The sequence below is a fragment of the Artemia franciscana genome, chromosome 9 (assembly GCF_032884065.1).
Source record: "Artemia franciscana chromosome 9, ASM3288406v1, whole genome shotgun sequence".
In the NCBI taxonomy this organism is placed as follows: Eukaryota; Metazoa; Arthropoda; class Branchiopoda; order Anostraca; family Artemiidae; genus Artemia; species Artemia franciscana.
Window position 1 is genome coordinate 1,728,655 of NC_088871.1, and position 24,091 is coordinate 1,752,745.

General features: G+C 34.7%; 2 protein-coding genes across 5 annotated transcripts in view; one reads left to right on the forward strand and one right to left on the reverse strand.

The window, feature by feature from the left end:
- LOC136030871 (basigin-like) overlaps window positions 1-24,091 on the forward strand; it is a 66,620-nt gene that overhangs the window by 2,032 nt on the left and 40,497 nt on the right. Inside the window, exons 1-3 of one of the 4 annotated variants that reach the window (XM_065709935.1) lie at window positions 8,476-8,580; window positions 14,769-14,863; window positions 16,589-17,014. In XM_065709935.1, coding sequence (XP_065566007.1) covers window positions 14,809-14,863; window positions 16,589-17,014 — 481 coding nt within the window. In that variant the 5' untranslated portion in view covers window positions 8,476-8,580; window positions 14,769-14,808. Of the gene's footprint in view, window positions 1-8,475; window positions 8,581-14,768; window positions 14,864-16,588; window positions 17,015-24,091 lie in introns of those variants that run through there. The other 3 variants (XM_065709933.1, XM_065709937.1, XM_065709936.1) reach the window with 3 other exon arrangements.
- On the reverse strand, window positions 2,670-3,068 carry LOC136031541 (uncharacterized). The gene has a single exon (XM_065711210.1). The coding sequence runs from the start codon at window positions 3,066-3,068 to the stop codon at window positions 2,670-2,672; it is 399 nt and encodes a 132-aa protein (XP_065567282.1).

A 24,091-nucleotide genomic window follows, 5' to 3' on the forward strand; every position in this document is an offset into this window, starting at 1 on the left:
AAAAATAGGTCTTGTAATACTCAGCTTTTTGAGGTTATTTTGGACTTTCAACATTTTGCCAATTTAGCTATACCCTTTGACTGCATTTACATTGACTTCTTGAAGGCATTTGACAAAGTCTCAATACCCACCCTTCTTAAAAAATGTGCAGCTTATAAATTGGGTAAAAAAACAATTGCATTTATTGCTGATTATCTAAATACACAAACTCAGCAGGTTGTTGTTGGTGAAGCTATGTCATCCTCAATTAATGTGTTAAGCGGAGTCCCCCAGGGTAGCTGCCTGGGTATATATATATATATATATATATATATATATATATATATATATATATATATATATATATATATATATATATGCATTCTACTGTCAAGATGTTTGTGGATGATGTAAAACTTTATCTACCAGTACGAGACCAAAACGATGTGCAACTTTTACAGAAGGATCTTGACTCTCTAACTTATTGGTGCGAATCTAATTCCATGCTCATAAACCCTTCTAAGTGTGTTGTTCTACACTATGCTTGTAAACTCCCACCTTTGCATACTTACCAGCTGTCTGGCATACAAATCCCTTCTAACAAAATAGTGCGTGACCTTGGGGTTTACTTTGATACCCAATTGAAATTTGATAAGCATGTTTCAGAAATTGTAAAGAATGCAAATTATCATTTATTGTCTATAAGGAGAAGCTTTAGTAGGTTTAACCTTCATAATTTCTTACTACTATACAAATCAATGGTCTGCCCTCTTCTTGAGTACAATACTTCTGTTTGGTTTCCATTAAGTCTAACAGATGAGCATAGGATAGAAAAGGTTCAGAGAAGGGCCACTAGATTGGTCCCATATCTTCAGTGCCTTTCCTATCCACAGAGACTTTCTAGGCTTCAACTCCCGTTGTTGAAGTTTTGTAGACGTTGCAATGACCTTGTAAATGTGTTTTGTATAATTAAAAGAGTGGATGATGTTGATCCAAATTAATTTTTTAAATTTAGCCATTATCACTCTACTTGTCAGCATGATTATAAATTATATCCCCCAAAACGACTGAAAAAAATTGGTCAATTATCTTTTGTTAGTAGAGTTGCCAGACCATGGAATGGTTTGCCTTTGGAGGTTGTTGAGGCAGAGAATGTTCAAATTTTTAAGAGTGCACTAGTAAATACACCTTTTTATTTAGACGCTTTTGTTGTGTAGTGTCATGTTATTTAGAAGTTTTTGCTGTTTAGTTTGTTGTTGCCAATTTACTTTAGATTAGTATTATGATTTTGTGTTTTTGCAACAAGCATTGATGCTTACTGCTATTCGTAATAATAAAAATAAATAATTTTTTGAAATGCCTCCACCACCAAATTTGGAAAATTCCTTAATTGTTGTTTTATGATTCTAATGAATATCAGATTTGATCAGAGCTAGAATAATGAAAAGTTCAGAAATGAATTTAGAGCATGAATTACCATAAGAGAAGAGTTTTTTCTTTTGAATTTGTCCTTTATTTCAAATTGCCCTATATTTTAGACATATGATTGTTAAGGTCATAAAACAACAATTAGAGATTTTTCAAGTTTTAGGAACAGGGAGGAATTCAAAACAGTCTTCTTAGTCAAACTCTAAATTTGTGTCTGAAGTTTCTATTACTCCTGCTCTAATCTCAAAATAATTTTTGAGTTTTTTTTTTTTGGGGGTGGGGGCTAAATAAAAAATCTTTCTTGAGATATTTCATACCTGAAATCACATTGTCCAGTTAATTAAGGATTAAATCCTAATAGAATTGCTGGCCAGTGTTGATGGCTTGACTTCTCAATGGCATCCCACTCTGTTTGCCATGGCTTTGATGACCATTCTCCATCAATGGCTCTTTTAAAGGCAGCAGTACTGGGGGTAGTGACTGCTTCTTCAATGAGCAAATTCCACAAACTCACTATTTGGTTAGTGAAGAAGTTATTGCATAGTCTAGTGGCAGCTCTCTTCTGATATAGTTTCTAATTATGCCCCTAGTTCTGGCAGATTTGTCAAGTTGAAATGGCTTATTTATTGGATAGTTTTTGAATTCAGGAGCTTATGCACTTTAATAATATCACCCCTTATACATCTATAGACAAGAGTGGGGAGTTTCAGTTTCTTCAGACAAGATGTTTAGTTTAAATATTTGCATCTGTCAACTGCTTTTGTAGCCTGACTCTGAACTGATACTAACTTCTGCTGGTTACCTTTGTTGAGGGGGCTAGCAGCACACATGCCAAACACCAAATTGGGCCTGACAAATGCCCTATATAATTTAGTTATCACCAAAGGTAACCTACTAGTGATTGCTCTTTTTATAATGCCAAGCATTTGGAGTCCTTTGGTTACAGCTGTTTGTGTGTGCACAATGCATTTTAATTCTGTATCAACTATGTTTCCCAAGTCTCTCTTCACATCAGACAAGATGATAGTCTGTCTTGATCTGTCCATCCCTAACATATGATAAGGACATTTCTCATTTTTCTTCCAAAGTGGATTGTTTGACATTTATTGACATTGAATTCAAGCCTTTACAAAGTTGGCCACTGGGAAAGTATCCATAGGTCATTCTGCATAGAGGCTCTCTTATTGGGTGTATCAACTGGTCCAATGAGTTTGCAGTCATCAGCATAAAGACTTATTTTAGTTTTGACTGTCACTAGTGCATCATTGATATAAATGTTGAATAGTGTTTGTCCCAAGATGGTTCCCTGGAGCACTCCACTTAATACTTCCAGTTACATGACATACTCTATCAAAGGCTTTTGCAAAATCTAATAGGACCAAGTCAACAGGGATTGCTTGATCTAGATGCTCAATAATATAATCATATACATCAATCAAATTAGTCTCAACTGAACATCCATGTCTGAAGCTGTGCTGACTATCACTGAGTAGCTCATTAGTGGTCAGGTGTCTGACAATGTGAGTATTCATGATTCCTTCTAAAATTTTACCAGCTACTGATGTAAGATTAATGGGTTGATAATTGGAAATGATGTTGTGGCTACATCCTTTGTTTACAGGTGTTATGTTAGAATTCTGCCAATTGTGATGAATCTGCATAGCATCAAGACTTCTGAAACATGCTTGTAAGGGGAAGGGCTATTTCTGTATGAGCTTCTTTCAATACTAATGGGTGAACTTTTATCAGGGCCAACAGATTTGTTAGGATCCAGCAGCTTCAGTCAACTCTCCACAGTAGAGACAACCACAGTTATCTTTTCAATAGGTTCCTTAATAGAATATTCTAATGCTTCTGTTAAGGGGTCATTGTCTGGAGATGTGAACACTGACTTAAATTGACTACCCAATTCAGCTGCTATATCTTTTGGGGTACTAACTGTATTGCCATTCACAAGTAGTTCTAAGTGTCTGCCTAAGTGTGTCTAAGTGTCTCCTTGGTTTCTGAGCTGATGCATATTTCCAAAATCTCTTAGGGTTAGAATTTGAATCAAATGTCAATCCCTCTTCATGTTCTGTTGTAAGTTTTTCTTGTGAGATACCTAACTTTATTTTGGGCTTGTTTAAATTTCACATAGTTCTCATTGGAAGGGTTACTTTTGTATTTACTCCAATATTTTTCTTTTTACACAGCTTGCTTGACATCATGAGTGATAAATTATATGGTTTTGGGTCTTCTTTTCCAGGAGATTACTGTATGTTTTTCTGTTCATTTAGTTGAAACCCTTTCATTTCAAGCTGAGCCTCCTCCATATTATTAACATCAATGAATGACCAATCCTGGTGTGCCAACTCTTGTCTGACCTGGTTGTAATTTGTGTACATGTGATTGATCCAATTATCCTTTTGTGGGTACAACCTAAGCCTACAAGTAATTGCATGATGGTTACTCACTCCCAATTGTGGTTCTGAATTGACACTAATGAGCATCTTGTGTTCATTAATAAACAAAAGGTCTAGTAGGGTTGGGTTATGCCCACTTCTATACCTGGTCAGAAAATCAATTGCTTGGTATAGCAAATGTTCATGAAGGCACTCTAGAAGTGAGTCATTTGGTTTTTCAACCTCTTCTGTGACAGTAAACCCATCAAATAAACCCATCAATCAACTGTAGTTCTGGTAAATTAAAATCTCCATCAAAAAGTATATTCTTATAATATTGCTTCATCACATTAATAATAGAATATGCAATTGCCAGAAGGGAACTTCTCTGACAAGGGGAGCTGGGGCCTAAATAAAAACAGCCTATGACTACAGGGAGACTTCAGTGCAGAATTGTTATCCATATTTGCTTAACCCAAGGTTTGTAATCTGAATTTACTGTAAGAGCTCTTACCTAGAGCAGAGATTTGATGTACACTGCTATCCCTCTACCACTTGGCTTTGACAGATTGGCGAGTAGCTCAATCCCAAGGTACTTGAATTTGTATATCAGTAAGAGCAAATGTAGTATGTTTTGGTTTCACCTTAGTGAATGCAAAAACACTTACTTCATGCCTTGTTGACATCACCTACTTAATTTCATTGATCTTTGTAGTAATACAGTCTACATTACTATATAGTGCCATAATACCCTCAATAATAGCATTGTCATCATTAGCTTTGCTTGAACCAGAATCATATGATTTGAAAGAAATGGTATCTAATATGGTTTCATAATTCCTGTTATCCAATCTAGCACTAACATATGATTCAATTTCTGTATATTTTGTAGAGCCAACTTCACTAGTACTATCACAAGGGGAAACAATACTTATAGAACTATTTACAAGTCTTGAAGGGGTACCAGATTTATCTATGATTCCATGACATTCTCCTGTAATGGTGACTGATGCATCACAAGGGTCTGGAAGTTTTCTGAAATCAGTTTCTGAAGTTCATTATTCTCTAGAAAATATCAAATTAAATCAGAGCTAAAATGATGAACTAGTTTAGAAACAAACACCTAGTTGGTGGGGGCGCTTCGCGCCCCCCCCACCCCCAAGCCCCCCCGCGCGCGTAAGTTGTTACGCGCCATTGTAGTTGTGTCCCTGTGTCCCACCTGTGAATATATATATATATATATATATATATATATATATATATATATATATATATATATATATATATATATATATATATATATATATATATATATATGTATATATATATGTTTTTAACTACATAAAACTTGCAAATATACAACATTCTTTGCTGTCCCTTTGTCTGTACATATAAATAGATTGTCAGGTTTACCGACTCTTGAAAATGCAACATATAATTGTCCATGGGAAAAACAATCCATATTCAGATCTATACCTCAATATTCTAATGATTGCCCTTGAGCTTTGTTGATGGTGATTGCTAATCAAACATTCCCTCTGTTCCCATCATCATTTATATATCCCCCCTGTGCCCCCTGGTGTCCCCGTTGTAGTTGTGTCCCTGTGTCCTGGTCGTTATTTGTGTTCTGGTGTCCCAGTCTGTAATATCTCTTTGAGTGTCCCAGTCCTCATTTATATTCCCTGTGTCCTGGTCGTCATTTGTGTCCCAGTCTGTAATTTCGTCAGTCAACAAACAACTTCATGATGACATACAGCTCAATCTTTATAATGACGTCAGTCGACAAACATGACGTCAGTCAACACACAAACACTTCTTTTTTAGTTTTTTGTTTTTTACCTTTTTTCTAGTTTTTTTAGTACTTTCTTTTAAGTTTTTTTTTAGTATTTTCTTTTAAGTTTTTTTTGTAGTTTTTACCTTTTTTAGTTTTTTTTTCTTCTTTTGTGTTAATGCTAAAGCCAAGGTTCAAACCTGGAACCTCTCGGACCTAGAACCTGGAACATAACGCTTTACCAACTCAGCTACTTTGGCTTGAATACATTCATTTTTGAATTGGTATATGATGAAATAATTTAGACGTCATATGCGGACAGACAGACAGACACACAAACAACTTATTATATATATATATATATATATATATATATATATATATATATATATATATATATATACTAGCTGTTGGGGTGGCGCTTCGCGCCACCCCAACACCTAGTTGGTGGGGGCGCTTCGCGCCCCCCCAAGCCCCCCCGCGCGCGTAAGTCGTTACGCGCCATTGTAGTTGTGTCCCTATGTCCCACCTGTGAATATAGATATATATATATATATATATATATATATATATATATATATATATATATATATATATATATATATATATATATATATATATATATATGTTTTTAACTACGTAAAACTTGCGAATATACAACATTCTTTGCTGTCCCATTGTCTGTGCATATAAATAGATTTTCAGGTTTACCGACTCTTGAACATGCAACATATAATGGTCCATGGGAAAACAATCCGTATTCAGATCTATACCTCATGATTCTAATGATTGCCCTTGAGCTTTGTTGATGGTGATTGCTAATCGACCATTCCCTGAGTCGCCATCGTCATTTATATATCCCCCTGTGCACCCCGGCGTCCCCTTTGTAGTTATGTCCCTGTGTCCCGGTCGTCATTTATATTCCCTGTGTCCCGGTCGTCATTTGTGTCCCGGTGTTCCAGTCTGTGATTTCTCTTTGAGTGTCCCGGGCGTCATTTATATTCCTTGTGTCCCGGTGTCCCGGTCGTCATTTATATCCCCCTGTGCCCCCCGGCGTCCCCATTGTAGTTGTGTCCCTGTGTCCCGGTCGTCATTTATATTCCCTGTGTCCCGGTCGTCATTTGTATCCCGGTGTCCCGGTCTGTATATACATTCGTTTTTTAGTTTTGTTTTTCTCCTTTATTTTTTTCCTTTTTTCTTTTTTAGTTTATTTAGATTTTTAGATTTTTTAGTTTTTTTATTAGTTTTTAGTTTTTTTGTAGTTTTTATCATTTTTTTAGTTTTTTTAGTTTTTTTTTTTTACTTATGTCCTGGTCGTCATTTATACTCCATGTGTCCCGGTCGTCATTTGTGTCTCGGTGCTTTGTTGATTGCTAATTTATATTATATTTATATTTATATTTTTTATATTTATTAATATTTTTTTAGTTTTCTTTTTCTCTTATTTTTCAGTTTTTTCCTTTTTTTTAGTTTTTTCTTTTTTAGTTTTTAGTTTTTTTTTGTTTTTTACCTTTTTTTAGTTTTTTTAGTTTTTTTAGTTTTTTAGCTTTTTTAGTTTTTTTATTAGTTTTTAGTTTTTTTTTTAGTTTTTGCCTTTTTTTTAGTTTTTTCAGTTTTTTTTAGTTTTTAGTTTTTTACCTTTTTTTAGTTTTTTTTAGTTTTTTAGCTTTTTTAGTTTTTTTTCTTTTTAGTTTTTTTTGTAGTTTTTACCTTTTTTAGTTTTTTTTCTTCTTTTGTATTAGTGTGAAATAATTCAGACGTCATATGCGGACAAACACGACGTCACTCGACAGACAGACAGACAGACATAACCCACAAACAACTTATTTTTATATATATTTATTCATATTTTTTTAGTTTTCTTTTTCTCTTTTATTTTTCAGTTTTTTCCTTTTTTTAGTTTTTTTCTTTTTTAGTTTTTAGTTTTTTTTAGTTTTTTACCTTTTTTTAGTTTTTTTTAGTTTTTTTAGTTTTTTAGCTTTTTTAGTTTTTTTATTAGTTTTTATTTTTTTTGTAGTTTTTGCCTTTTTTTATTTTTTTCAGTTTTTTTTTAGTTATTAGATTTTTACCTTTTTTTAGTTTTTTTTAGTTTTTTAGCTTTTTTAGTTTTTTTTTTCTTTTTAGTTTTTTTTTGTAGTTTTTACTTTTTTAGTTTTTTTCTTCTTTTGTATTAGTGTGAAATAATTCAGACGTCATATGCGGACACATCCACAGATCCACACCTGACCTGATGAAATAATTCAGACGTCATATGCGGACACATCCACAGATCCACACCTGATGATCCGTCACCTGATCCACAGATCCACAGATCCACACACAGACAACTTATTTTTATATATATAGATATATATATATATATAGATAATGAACTTCAGAAACTAATTTAGAGCATGAATTACCTCAAGGGAAGATTGCTTCTGAATTGTCCCCCCTCCCCCCCCCCCCCACAACTCATACAGTTACTTAATTATACTTTTATGACCCTATTAGGTGGCAAATTTGATAGGTTTTGGGATGATATCATGGTTGCAGATTAATTTATATGCCAGTAATACATCCCAAATATCTACATCAGTACATGAGAGATGGTATTTTGAGCCTATAGAGTGATAGAATATGACAAGTTTTGGAAATGTGAGCAGAAAATAAACCTGAAAATTATTGTAGGTAAAATTGTAATATTTGGGAGGTCTAATTTTTGGCACATTGGCAACTCTCCAATTTGACAATATTGTTGTATCCAATTTTGTCAGTGATTTCTAAAAACCATTTTTATTGCTTCTCTGTAGTTGATAAGATAAAGATACAACCCTACTGGTTATTATTTTAAAGACAAAACAGACAATAAAACGGCAATAAAATTTTTCCCAACATAGTATAGGAAAACAATATTTATAATTGGCTGATCCATTTGATGTTTTGTGAATAAAATGCCAAATGAAAACACAGTTTACTGTATCCAGTTAATTTTAGTTAGTCAGTGGTTGTGTTTTGAGGCAATTGTTGCGTGGTTTCAAGGTAAGGGTTATAATATGTATAGCAAAATGTGAGATATTTTCACAACTGATGATTGTTTTTGTGATTTGCAAGTTCAAAAAGCTGTCTTAGCATAGATTAAAGCCTTGCATCTAAGATGACAGAAACTCTTATTTCTTTTGTCTGATAGGATGGGATTATTGTTGAACTTACTAAAAAATTTAAGGAATCCACTGTTTCTAGAAAATTCTATCTTTTAGAAAGGCTCCAAAATAAGCTACAACATTAAAACAGCACAAAAAAGGAAGTTTGTTTTAAAAAGAGCATTGGATATCTGTTTTGTATTACTGTAAAATTTTCCAGAGATTCTAGAACAAGAGGGGAATACCAGTGCCTTATCCTCTATATAAGCCTATGCTCAAGACATGACAATAATTTTCTGCTGACAAAATCAAAATTAGGCTCCAAGAAGTGATGAAATATTAATTGAAGATTTGATCTTGGAGTGTAGCTTAAAAAAATACATGCAGACGAATGCTTAAAATAACATAGATACAAATTTCCTGATTCTCTTTCTTTGACTGGGAGTGCCATACATGATTGGTGTTGAATCATCTGATGCTCCTTGTGTTGATGCCCCCCGAATCATCCAAATCATCTGATGCCCCCCTCCCCAGATTTCTCCAAATACACAATTGGAGCTCCAGCTGAGCTTACAGAGTCACATCACTGACCTGTTTCCCAAACTGAATAATCAATAATAACTGTAATTAGTTGTAAAATGGGCTTATTACTAACTTACTTAATATTACTCATAGAGTACACATTAAGGAGACAATTAGGCGTGAAGAACCATTTCTAATTTTGAGCTGAAAGAACCCAAGGAAAACACATAACAATCCTTGTGTAACAACCTTTTAAATTTAAAAGTTAGCCCATGGTTTTTTCTCTGTCATGAATCATGGGAAAATTCCTTTTGTATTCATCAGTGGCAAAATTAACATTCTAAATAGGTTCCTTGAAATATTAATAAATATTCAGTAACAGTCAGATAGGAACTAAAAACAAGCCTCTTAAGTACTCAAGGCCAAGCCATGAAAGACTGGTATAGTCTGACAAACTGTATGGGCAGTTCCTTGTCTGTGCACTAAATTTAATGCTTCTGATGACTTGGTAACTCATATTTTACTTAGAATATATACACAAACAAACCTAGGCAAGTACAGAGGTAAGACATAAATGTCAAGGGGAATCAAATACCATAATGGCCTTCAGACTTACTTTAAGTGCTTTTGACAAGTTTAGTTCAAGCTGTTGTTTACACATGCATTTTTCATAAGCTAAACTGTTTATCAGCCTTTATATATACAAGATGTAACTTAGCTGTTTCATAAACAGAAAAGATTATAAAAGTGAGTGAACCAAGTTTGCCAGATGATGATCTTTTACTTGAGATTAATTTAAAAACTTTTTCAAGTTTTTCAAAAAAAAGTAAAGAGCTCCATTAAGCCAAGAATGGGCAAAAATACAGTCAAATAATCTTCCAAGCATAACACTACTACAAAGCTATCAATAAATAAATGAAGTTTAAAATTCAAAACAAGCAAAAACTCAAAACAAGCAAAAATTAACATGAGTAGGGCAGATGACCCCTTTGCCTTCTCAAGACCAGAACAGAATTTGCACTTAACTGAAAAAACAAACAAATGGCTGTAGATTGTCAGTTAAATTGACATATACTGACATCTTTTTTAAGGTTTTGATTATTTTTCATGTATGAAAGTAAGAAAGGTGAAAACTTTTCAAATGTTTTTGTTTTCAGTAAAGTGCAACTTGTGTTTAAGTGCAAAAACACTCTGGTTAACATTCTCTGAAAAACTCAACTGAATGCCCTTCATCTGTTTGTACCTTTTAGCAATGCGGAACAGGTTTAATCATCTATGTTTTGGGGAATGATGGACTTTGGTGGGGGGGGCCTAGAATAAGTGTTGTCTTATAAACTACAGAGGGGGCTCAAAGGATTAGAAACTTGAAGTTATAGTTCTCTTTTTAAAAGTTAAAAGTGGTCAGAAGGCAACTAGCTCCCCCCATGCCCTTTTTCCCCCAAATGCCTCCTATTGAATTTTTGAGATAACCATTTTGTTCAAAATAGACCAAAGATCATATAACAAAACTACAGGTTTGACACAACCCCTCAGAACCTGTTGGCAAGTGTTGTAAATGAAGCCCCTTGTCACATAAGGTTTTCGTCGAAGGAGTGGTTGCATAAGTTTCAGAAGAGGCTCATTTGATTGGAAACTGAAAGTTCTAGTTCCCCTTTTTAGAGTCAAAAGTGATCAGAGGACAACTAGACTCCCCATATGCTCTCTTTCCCCAAATGCATCCAGTCAAAATTTTGGGATAGCCAGTTTGTTCAAAATATCAAATCCAAATCAGTCTAAAATCAATCCAAAGATTAGATATTGAGACTTCAGGGTCAACACAACCCCCCAGAGCCGCAAGGCAACCTTTGAACCTCCAAGGAACAATTCTCTCCCCCCCCCCAAAGCAGATTTAAGAATATTTTATTCTAAAACTTCTGGGAGCTGCCCCATGGCCCTCTAAGATCTATCCCCCCTCCCTGACAAAAAAGATCATTGATGATATTTTATTCCAAAAATCATGGGAGCTGACTCCTTGCCCTCCCCCCACGCCGCCCCTCCAAAAAATAACTTATTAGCAATATTTTATTCAAAAAATCATAGGAGCTACCCCTGGCCAGCTCCCGGGTTAAGTCTGCCTACTGCTTCATTGGTGCTTTACTGAAAATGTTACAATTTTTTTTCTTGTACTTATCACAGCATAGAAAATAGACATAAAAATTACAGTAAAATAAAATTTTGAACTGACAAGCTTTCAACAATTAGTGTCATTATATATCTAAATTTCAGTTTAATTATTAGTTCTTTCCAAGACTCTTCAAGCAAATATAGTTTCACTACAAACAAGAGTTTGGAAACTGCCCCCTTCCCTTACTGCGAAAGTCTGAAGCCTAGTGCCTTATTGGCGCTTCACTGAAAACTAATGATATTACAAATATTTTCTTTTCCAGTTACTGCCAAATTGAAAATGAAAATAAAAATTAGAGTGAAATAAAATCTTGAACTGATGACCTTTCAACAATTAATATCATTGTGTATAAAAAATTCAGCTTGATTTTATTAGTTCTTTCCATGGCCATTCAAGACACATATAGTTTTCAGTAAAATGCCCATGATACAGTATGTTTTTTACTTTTGCAGTTAGGGAAGGAGGCAGTACCCAAACTCTTGTTTGTATGAATTTTTGTTCATGTTGAGATTGATGTGCATATTCAATTTAAGTTTTATTCTTTTTAAGATTTATTTATTCATTTATATTATTACCTGTTGTAAGTTTGTTTGCTGTGATTGTTTATTTATGTTTGTTTTGGGTTTCATTTATACTTCAATAGCAAAAGATTTTTGTTCGTAAGCTTGATTGGCATACTCGATACGCTTTACTCACTCCAAGATTCATCTGTTCATTTATATTAGTGCATATTGTATGTTCCTTTTTTTCGCTGTGGTTGTTTCTATGATTGATTTTTTTCCTTGATCCAGATTTCACTATTCTTTAATATTTGTTTCAGCTTATTTTGAGTTTGAATTATTGTAGGTTTTTATTTCTTCTGTTATCTTAATTTCGGCATGGCCTTTACTTTTTTTGAAGAAGTTCTTTTTTGGAAAGCAGTTTTTTTAGTTAATTACTCTAAAAGAGTTCCTTATCTTATAATGTGTACTGGTTTGTCTGCTTTGAATATGCAGTACTGCCATTCAATAGTAAGGTCTCAATTTTTACCAAGTTCAAAACTACTAAAAACTGGCTAGTTGATCTGTGCTTTATTCTTTAACTATTTAGACCTTGAGAACAGCTGTATTACTGACTAAGACTATAGATGTACCATAGCTAAGGCAGGCCCTTAGCGAGGACCAGGAAATTTTGTTCTTGGAATTCTATTGCTTTCAAAAATACTGTGTTCAGGCTTTATGTTTAGATGTTCCTGTATATTGAACAATTTAAAACTGTAGGATTTTTCTTGACTGACCCTGGGGAATCCATGTAAAATAAATTTCTTCATCCCTGCAATAAAGGAACGCATAAAAATATACATATTTAGAGAATAACAAAAATAAAATTATGTTTTTCTTCATATAATGACAATAAATGTTGAATTCAGCAGGAACGAGTAAGACATCATAATGACGTTCCAAAGCCCCCTCCCTTAAGCTCCAATGGCCAGGAGCTAAGGCAGGCCCTTAGCGAGGACCAGGAAATTTTGCTCTTGGAATTCTATTGCTTTCAAAAATACTGTTTTCAGGCTTTATGTTTAGATGTTCCTGTATATTGAACAGTTTAAAACTGTAGGATTTTTCTTGACTAACCCTGGGGAATCCATGTAAAATAAAATTCTCCATTCATGCAATAAAGGAACACATAAAAATATACATATTTAGAGAATAACAAAAACAAAATTATGTTTTTTCTTCAGATGATGACAATAAATGTCGAATTCAGCAGGAAAATGTAAGACATCATAATGACACCAGATGTTGCTTAATGTAAGAAATACCAATTTTCCCCCATTTTGGCTTTAAAAATTAAAGGAATACTGGAAGAAATAGGCTTCCCCAATTGATTCAGTATAAACAAGAAAATTGAAGCCAGAAATAGTGTTATGAAATTACCGTAAAATAAAATCTTGGTAAGTGAAATTTGTAAAATAAGGAACTCCCTAGGAAGTACAGGATAAAATTGGTGTTTGACAGCTGTATTCAGCCCCATTTCTTATATTATATTGTTATTATGATGTTATTTTTCTTTTATTTATAAAAGCAATAAATACCAGTAAAAGAATGGTTTGTAAAAAGTAAAAGAGTGGCTAGTTAAACCTTGACTAACTAAGCATTGGATCATAATAGCAGAACATTCAGTCACTTTCACAGTCATTATAACTGTCTTGAATAGGGTCTGCTGGCAATTCTAGCTCCTCTCCTTCAGGTTCTGATTCAGGTGTCTATGCTTGTTCCAAAGCCCCCTCCCTTAAGCTCCGATGGCCGGGGAATGTGGTAACCTGAATATTTGAAGCAAATGGCTTACTACATTCTTTTAGGAAGGCAATTGAAAATAAAAAATCCATAAATTGACACTTCTGAAATAGAGATACTTGAGATATTCCTATAAACCTAATTTACAATAACTTAAAATTAAGGATTTAAATAACGTTTTTCCTTAGTTTAGATTGAAGTCATCTGACCGCACTTTTGATGAAAAATAGGTCAGTAGAAATTTAAGGTAATCACTAAGCAGAGGATTCTTGCCCAATCTAGTTGATGAATAGTCTTTTATTTCTTCTGGCTTAGGATTTTGGTTTGTTTGATTCTGTCTTATTCTGCTCTGTAACTTCAAAAAAGGTTAGTTCTGTTCCCTTTTTTAGCACGGAAGGCGGCTGGGCGGAAGTCTCTGACAAAATATCTGCTTATGTCATTTTCGCTTCTTTTCTGTCCACTGGAAGAGATTACCCTCATTTTCTCAGCTATTTGATTTTATTATTATTTCTTATTCATGATATATAAATCTTGCTTGTAGCCCCTTCTGTCTTTAATAGCTCAAAGGAATAATATAATTTTATTTCAGCTAATATTCACCATTTAAACATTGTAATCGCATATAACTATAATATACTCTATTGTACGGTTAAATAGGCAACCTTTTAAACCAGGAAATACAGCTGTACACGAAACAAATTAATATCAAACGTGTTTCTGCAACCCTCTTTGCAATCTTGTGTTTTGAAAACTGCAAGGTTTCATAAAATATGTCATTAAAATATGTAAGATACCGGTATAATATGTAAAATACCAGTAAAATAGGTAAATTACGTCACATAGGTAACTTATGAAAAATAGGTGAAGTGCCAATTTTACGGGTGTTCGTAAAATAATGGTAAAATACCCGATTTTACAGTGACAAATTTTACCAGCTACAACACTAGCCAGAACATATTTATAACTAGGCTTACTACACTTAGTCGTTTATCTGCTTATTGCACTGGTACACTGATATGGGCAAATATAGTAGGCTAATGTATTTTCAGGTTTGACATTTTTTTAGGCACTTGTATTAGTTGTAAGTTACTATTTGCGTTATTTTGATACTCATCTATACTTCAGGATACAAGGAATTGGTTTTGACTATCTGCATTGGCTTACAATGGTTTATTCAATGATGATTCCTCTCCTTCTACTTAGTCTTTCTGCTAGACTTGGTAAGTTGTTTTGTTGTTTTGTGGTCTTTTTGTTAATTTGTTGAAAAAAAAAATGAAAATTGAAAATTGGAAGAATACAGTTTGGAAAACTAGGAAAATTGAAGAATACAGTTTAATATCAGAACTACTATAAATTTTTACTTTGCAACTATTCAGAATAAAATGACGCGTTTTATTTTTTAGTATTCGCCACTCGCTTAACTTGATTTGTTATATTTTCTTAGACAAAGGACCAAAAGGAGGGAGAGACAATTATTTTTGGAACTGTATTTTGTAAATTACCTTCATATATATTTCTATACTTATGAGTTACTTTATATTTCCATATTATTAGTGACTAAATACTGCTTTACCAAAAAAAAATTATAGAGTTCATATGTATTGATTTTGGACATCTATCTAGTATTAAATAATACAAACTTGGCCTTACATTGCAGCTATTCTCAGTTAAGGATTCCTCCCACATTGTAAAAGAGGTGTCCAATTGCCCTTCTCCATGGTTAATGCTGTGATATCCCCCCTAAGAATCTGGAACTGTGTTCATCTAAGGTCATTAGTCTTTTTATGCATTTTATAGTCTTCTATAGTCTTGTTATGTTACTATTTTCCTTGAGGCGTTAGTTTTGTTTTGTTAATCTTTTATGTCTGTGCAAGGGATGTTTCCTGGAATTTTGGTTGGAAAGAAGGGGTATTTTCAGGTTTACAAATCCGCTGAGCAAAAAAAGAAAAAACTATAAAAGTTACAAAAATTACAGATTAAATTTTAAATTTACAGTTTTTGTACATTTCTTTTGTCGAAAATCCAAACTGACCATTAAAATAGTCAGATTTCTAAGTGTTTATGCCATAATTAAGAAAAGTTTCACCAACGCAGCATGTTTCTAAGGGAGCTTTATGATCCGTATTCACAAATGATGGATCCTATTCATTATGGTGAGTCATATTCAGGATTCAAATACGCTATTCTGTCGACAGTCTAGCTGATTTCCTCGAATTTTTTTTCGTCAGGAAAGTTGGAATCGAAGTTCAAAGGAGACCCAAAATTGCAATGCAATTTAAGTTTATTTTAAAAATTTGGGGAAAGGTGGGGGTAATTAAGTGGGTGTTAGTTGTTTTTCCTTTCTAATTTCTTTTTTTAAGGCTGTACAATGCTGAAGTTTTTCTTCCTTTTCCTACTTAAATCTTTTTGACAACTCGAAAAAAGTAAATCATAGGCTAGTGGTTCTATTTATCGGTTGTCTATAATTGTTACTTTCATTGTTATTTTATATGTAAAGGAAATCCAGGAATTATTGGAGGAGAGAGGATGAATTTTTCTGGGTAATGCTTTAAGCTTAGCAAAAACTGTGTTTTTGGTTTAGAGTCACAGGCCACTAGTGATGCCCATTTCTATTTTTTTTTCTTAATTTTCTAAAAACTTTCACCCAAAAAATGTCTGAATTTTAAACTACTAAAATACAAACAAGATCGTTCAAAATTGAGGTTGCAATAATTCTAACTGAATCTTTTATGGACGAGTTGTCCACTTAAAAAAAAACCTGCCCCAGGTGACAAGTTTAACGTGCCACAGAAGAGTGCGACGTGTGGTATGAAGCAGTGTGGTGTGGCGTAAGTTCGATACGCTTGGTGGAAAAAATGGAGCTCAGAGATTTAAATCAGGTAACAAAAAGTGGGTAATCGCGTGTATTTTGCAGTTTATTCTTTAAAGTTAAATGACTTTTCTAGCACACCTTATAAGCCCTAGATACGACGGAAAATCAGTTGTATGGGAAGGGGAAAGCTTTTCCATCATCTGTCGAGTACCACTTGAACATGACTTTAATATAAGATGGTCTAGAAATGGAGTTCCATTTATACCTCTTGAAAGAGTCGCATTCTTAGAATATGATCGATCCTCATTGCGTCATCCATCCTTGCTTATGAATACCAAGCCTCAAGATAGTCAAAATAAATTGAAAACAGATAGCATTAGCAAACCACAAGAGTATTTGATTGAGGAAATACTTACTGAAAATGAAGAAGATAGCCAAGTTATTTTGAGCAAGTTGACTGTATTCACGGCAAAGGAAGGAGATTCTGGTTTTTATCGTTGCGTTGAAGCCTCTCCAGAGGGTCATAGTCTGCTGGTCATTTCGGACAAACCACAAGTCGGTGTGTTGTGTGTTTACTATTTAAATTTGCCGTGCATCCCTTATTCATTTTTGGTTTATGTCAAAAGAGAGCCTTAGATAGCTGCCTTTTTCCTAGATTTGAACTATTTTTTATACCTTCATTTTACCTTTAACCATTTCTTCGTAGTTTAGTTGTAAAGTTAATAAAACGGGAGAAACATCCAATCAAAGGTCATCTCTAAGAACCGTCTCTAAGTTGCTTAAGAGAAAGTACTGCCATTGTCTAAAAAGGGAAGAAAAGATGAGCGGCTTATCTTCATATGATGGTGCCGTGATGCCTCGTGGAAATCAAATAATGTATATTTACTGTTGCCATTTAAACATTAAAAATTTTTGTAGCCAGTAAATGCCTGTCTTTGTGTTCTCAGTAATTCATCAGGGTGGGGAAGGGGATTGAGTCTAGTATAAAAAATAAATGTTCATTCACATATGATTTATGGGGCTCTGGAGGCAAAGGTTTAGACCTCTTGGTATATATATATATATATATATATATATATATATATATATATATATATATATATATATATATATATATATATATATATATATATATATATATATATATATATATATATATATATGTTATTTAGTTACGTTTTTTTACCTGTTGGATTATATTTTTTGATTGTTATCTTCATATACTAGTTATTTCGTGCTTTTTGTACTTAAAATTAGTGCTTTCCATTTTTAATTGATTTTTGTAGCTTCTATTGTTGGCTGCTTAAGCGTGGGCTGCTATTTATTACAGTAGTTCTTGAGTATTTATAATTATGAAAAGCAGGCACATGCACAATAGTTTCATTCTTATGTTAAGGGCTAGAGGGTTATAGGTTTGAAAACATGCAAAAACGTGTGGGGCTGATATGGGTAAATATAAAAATTAAATGGAAAACTGCAAAATTTGCAAATTTTTGCTATATTTGTTGAAGAGATACTGCCTTTAATGGTGATATATAGTCTAAATTGTCTAAAAACCAAGTGAAGCAAAAAAGAGAATGGAGGAGAATGTTGTGGGGAAAGGATTTTTATTATGACTTACTATAATCAACTCTTTTCAAAATTGGAGTTACTTACGAATAATGGATTTCATATGCCAACCCATAGGAAGATGTCATCGCCAAAAATATGTAGATTTGACTTCTTGGACAACTTCATGGTTCTATTCTGGCATTCTTGCAAAGTAAAGAGGGCTTTAGCCCCTTACTCTGTGAAATTTATGGATTTAGGGTGCGTGTCAGTTACAGCTCATCGATACCTTTCTTTAATTTAGAAGAACATTCGTGTCCATACAATTATGCGATGGTCAATCCTCCCTCCCCCATTGAGGTTTGACAGCTCTCAATCAGTAATAAAATAATGGTAATAATTTATTCAAATCCTCTATAACAAGAAGTATAAACATCCTAAAATGAGGGGTAAAGGGGGGAGAGAAAAAAGACACACAAAATCCACACACTGGAGAGTGCAAAACTAGAAAAATACGAGAAATGAACAACGAAAAGTTAGCATAATAAGGTTTAGGAATGAAAAAATTAGTAAGAAATACTAACAATTCAACACACTATAAAATATATTTATTAGAAAGATATGAAAATTGATGGATCTAGTTAATTAACGATGCCATTGGAAAGTTAAGGAATCTTAATATTCCTACAAAGGAAACGGTTATGAACACCTTCTGTTTCATAAAGTATATTGAAAAATACTAAAGACTAATGAAATTCTGCTCTTCCTATACCACGGAGGTAACCGCAGAAAAACTATGTCAATTTAGAATACACTGGATTAATGGATCTTTTTCCTCGATTGAAGAAAAAAGACCATACAGGGGCCAAAAAGAAAATATGTCGACTAAAGAAACCATTATAAAGTTGGCCTAGTGTACGTCGGTCGAACTAAGTTCTGAATCGGGCAAGTCCTCCATATGTCTCTAACTTTTTCTGTCAGGCTATGCAGCATGATGTATTTTGTATCACGAAGAATTTTGCCATAAGGAAGGCCAAGACATACCAACGGCTTTTCTTCAGGAATGACAGTTTCATCTATATTATTAGAGAGGACCTTTAATCTGTTGATTAATACCAAAAATTTAAAAATTAGTTTTGGACGGTGCAACGGTTAATCCTATGGAATTTAACTCCTAGAAATTTAGGTCACAGCCTCCTGCAACCCAGATAGATTCTCACCTAGTAATAGAATACAATCAGCGCATGAAATACGACTGATATCAAGGCCATCTAGAGTTATAAAGGATGCAAAATTGTTGTAGCCGAGCGAAGTCCTACGTCGAAAATCATAGGACCAATCACTGGCCTCTGTTTAACCCCTCTACTATTAGGTATCTTGGTCGAAGTTAAACGGCCAACTCTAATTCGAGTGGTAGAATTTTGGTACCATGGCCAAAGAAACTTGCAAATGAACGGATTCCGTCCAGATTTCAAGATCGATACAATCGATTGGAGTGCAGCATGGAGTCTAATGCTCCTGATATATCGAGTACAAAAGCGAATAACTCTTTCTTGGAGTACTCATACTTACAAGAAAGATGTAAGCAAAGCTTGGGAGAGCCATGCTTCAAATGTTCGGACATGATCCCATCAAGACCCATAGACTTACCAGATTTCAGAGGTCGTGCCCGGTTTTTATGGCACTTGGTATTTACCAAGTGACATGTAGCGATCGCAAATTCTGTCGGTCTGTCTGTCCCGGTTTTGCTAGTTTAGGCACTTCCAGATAAGCTAGGACGATGAAATTTGGTAGGTGTATCAGGGACCAGGGCAGATTAAATTAGAAATAGTCGTTTCCGTGGTTCGATCATCTGGAAGGGGGAGTGGAGGGACAGTTAATTCAGAAAAATTAGAAAAAATGAGGTATTTTTAACTTACAAATGGGTTATCGGATCTTAATGAAATTTGACATTTAGAAGGATATCGTTTCTCAGAGCTCTTCAAATCCCGACTGGATCCGGTGATATTGGGGGGAGTTGGAGGGGGAAGCCTAAAATCTTGGGAAACGCTTAGAGTGGAGAGATCGGGATGAAACTTGATGGAAAGAATAAGCACAAGCTCTAGATACGTGATTGAGACAATTGGAACGATCCGCTCTCTTTGGGGGAGCTGGGAGGGGGGATTTCCAGTGCTTTGGCGAGTTTGGTGCTTCTGGACGTGCTAAGACAATGAAAATTGGTAGGTGTGTCAGGGGCCTGCACAAATTGACTTGATAACAGTCGTTTCTCCGATTCGACCGTCTGGGGAGTTGGAGGGAGAGAAAAAATAAAAAAAATGAGGTATTTTTAACTTACGAATGGGTGATTGGATCTTAATGAAATTTAATATTTAGAAGGACCTCGTGTCTCAGGGCTCTTATTTTAAATCCCGACCATATCCAGTGATGTTGGGGGAGTTGGAGGGGGAAACGGGAAATCTTGGAAAACGCTTAGAGTGGAGAGATCGGGATGAAATTTCTTGGGAAGAATAAGCAAAAGTACTAGATACGTGATTGACATAACGGGACTGAATCTGCTCTCTTTGGGAGAGTTGGGTGGGGGATTCGGAACAATTAGAAAATCGAGGCATTTTAACTTAAGAACTGGTTACCGGATCTTGATGAAATTTGATAGTTAGAAGGAATTCATGTCTCAGAGCTCTTTTTTTAAAACCCGATCAGATCTGATTACATAGAGGGGAGTGGGGGGGGGCAGAAATCTTGGAAAACGATTAGAGTGGAGAGATCGGGATGAAACTTGGTAGGTAGAATAAGCAAATGTTGTAGATACGTGATTGACATAACCGGACTGGATCCGCTCTCTTTGGGGGAGTTAGGGGGGTCCAGTTCTTTGGAGAGTTTGGTGCTTCTGGACGTGCTAAGGACGATGAAAATTGGTATGCGTGTCACAAGACCTGCACAAATTGACTTGATAAAGTCGTTTTCCCCGATTCTACCATTTGGGGGGCTGAAGGGAGAGGAAAATTAGGTACTTTTAACTTGCGAGTGGGCGATCGGATCTTAATGAATTTTAATATTTAGAAGGATCTAGTGTCTTAGAGTTCTTATTTTAAATCCCGACTGGCATTAAGCCTATGATTTTTGTTTTAAATCAATCCATTGATTCTTAGAATTTTGCTAGAGTTCATGCCACAAGAGCTCTTGGCTCTTCCGACCTCGTCACAAGTGCCATATGAGCTCTTAGCTCTTCTTAATATCAGAAGGTGAAACTTTAATTAAATTCCTATGGGGATTTAAACCACCAAAATGTGTTTATAGCTTTGATTTAAAGATGATGCTTTAATGAGGAGGGTCAGTTGCAAAAACTTTAGAAAAATGTTTGATCCAATCGTTCTTGAAATAACATCTGGAGAATGTTATTTGGAAAGAATGCCAATTTAGACACGTACTGCCATTAATGGCAGTATTGGGGTATTACTGAGATTAATTGATAGCTCAGTGATTTGATGCTTTTCCCACGAATGGACAAGCTTACGGAGTTATTCTTTAAATTCTTTGTACGATGGAAAAGGACCTAGAACATGGCGTAGTAGCCTCAATCTACTCATTACGTTAAAAACTGAAGTTTTTTTTTTGCCTTTTTAAGGACTGGATACTTGGACCAGCCTATTTTCCTGGTACTCCCCCTTATTCTTTCAAAAGGAACGGAAGCAGTGGCTGTGACTTTTAGAGCGTGAACAATCTGGGGTGATAAAGCTCAAGGTCTAGATAAGATGAAGGAGAAATCCCTAGAAGATGGAAGTACCTAGAAGTCTAGAATAACCTGATAAAAATGTAGGTTAATATAAGTTCAATTCAGTTTTTCGAACCATTTGGGCACAGAATTAGTAGGCAAGGATAAAGGGTCGATAAAGACTAGCAGCTCTACATAAGAATGGTCACTTAAAACAAGTTCATCGGAGACGACCACCGACCGAAACCGTAACTCAGATATAATGGTCAATGCAAGATCTATATTCGAAACGTTTCCAGAGAAGTGTGTGTAAGTGAAAGAACGTGTTTTGTCCATTATAAGTAAGTCACTGGGTAAAGAAGATAGCAAAATTTCTGAATGGATTCGAGAAACATCAGTCAAATCAGTGTTAAAATCCCCCAAAGCTAAAATCAATTTATTACTGACCCTGATTTTTGCTAGTAACTAAGAAAATGAAACACATGCCTCCGCAAATCACTGATCTGAGATAATATTGGGGTAATTTGTTGGTAATTAAAAACAAATCATAAATCAACAGCCAGAAAAAATTCCAAAAGCTCAAGTAAACTACTCGATAACCTATTTCTGAAATCAATAAAAAAATTAAGGCCTGGCAATTAGCTTATACAGAAATACAAGATGTTCAGAAATACGAACAATAAATGTTCAGAAATACAAACCATCAAATTCACTGAGTGTTATGCCTATTAGGTCCAACTTTTCTTTAGTACCATTCACATTTGGAAAAAAACGCGGCTAATTAGAGTCATACAGAGAAAAGAGAAACTATGACGAAAAACTATTTGCTTTTGCTTGCTCTTTTCTTTAGAACGGTCGGGGCTGCCAAATTTTTTTTAAGGAGTGTGTCATATTTTTTCCGAAAATGTGCTTTTTTTGTCATCTCAGATTCCATAATGTGTCACAAAATGTGTCATATTTGCTTGCTACAAGTGTAATCATATTTAATTGACAAATCTTTATTTAGAGTTTCGAATATATATAATCTTTTCCCAATCAGTTCGAAAAGGAGTAAACTTAACCTTAAACTATTATCTTGGGATCGAGACGTTCGTATGACGTCATGAAAGTAATAGGAGCAATCGATTAAATTAATGTTACACACTATGAATTTGTGTCTGGGCGGCCAACGAGGCAATTTTACATTTATAAAAGTTTTAGGGACAATCAATTCCGACAGTAAATCAAAGACTTTTCGCATGACGTCGTAATCGTAATCGGCTAAGCTTTAGTTGACACCTTCGAAAATGGAAAAATATAAGACCACAGTAGGTGCGTTTGAGATTTTTAGTTTGCGAGCATAAAACTTGTCCGAGACCTGGATTCAATCGAGAAGAAATTCGCAAAAATGAACTATAACGCCTGAACACACTTCTTTTTGTTTTAACATACTTTGTGCCTACTTTTCTTCTCTTTTACAGTATGTCACTTTGACTCGACAATCAGAGCTTAGTTCCCAGAAAAAACAGTTCCAACTATCTGTCTATCAACTTGTCTGTGGTTCATTGTACCCTCATTGAAGCTTAGCTTGAACCAACAATACTACTAAGGCGTCTTCCTGTCTTAAAGATTACTATCGTACTTCTAATCGACCTAGAGGCCGAAGAAAAATGTAAGCCAAAATCAATTGCATATTTGTACTAAAAATTACAGATGAATATCAGATATATAAGCACTGAACAACTTGGTAACCTCTCACACACAGACCCCCCTTCCCAGAACTTCAAGTATATTCGACCCTGGCTATATCTAGGGCTCATTGGTCTCTTCATCTTTCTCCTTGTACCAGGCCATAAAATTCTTCCACATATCGGAAGAAATTTCCCAGTCGTGCACGGTTCCTGAGGTACGAGAGACCAGCTGCTTTGCATGCATCAGTGAGTCTATCGTGTCGAAAAGTAGACTGTTCCTGAGTTTTGTGTTTATATTTGATAGAACTGAAAAATTGACTTTCTGCAGCTGCACTGGAATACGGAAGAGCACACAGATGTAGCATGAAAAGGGACAGCTCTTCGAACTGTGACTTGCCTTGAGCATCTTTCGCATTCAATAACGTCTTCAAAAAGATCGAAGGAGACATTTCAGTTCCCACGGTTCTGATAATCTCATCCCTGTGCTCACTCATCAAGATCCACTGAGTCTCTATTACATTCCTTGACCTTTCCACTTCACCTTCATGTTTCCCAAGTAAGCTGCTGAACCGACCGGTCAGTCCACTAGAGTGTCAACTTTTCCACTCAAAGCAGTCACTGGGTCTAAACAAGCCAGAGCTTTTAAAGTGGGATCAGAATCAACAATTCATTTCCTCATTTGTTTGATAACTTCTACAAGGAAGTT

Coding starts and splice junctions, on each gene's coding strand:
- LOC136031541 (XM_065711210.1), bottom strand. CDS start 3,068: ATGCAGATTCATCACAATTGGCAGAATTCTAACATAACACCTGTAAAC.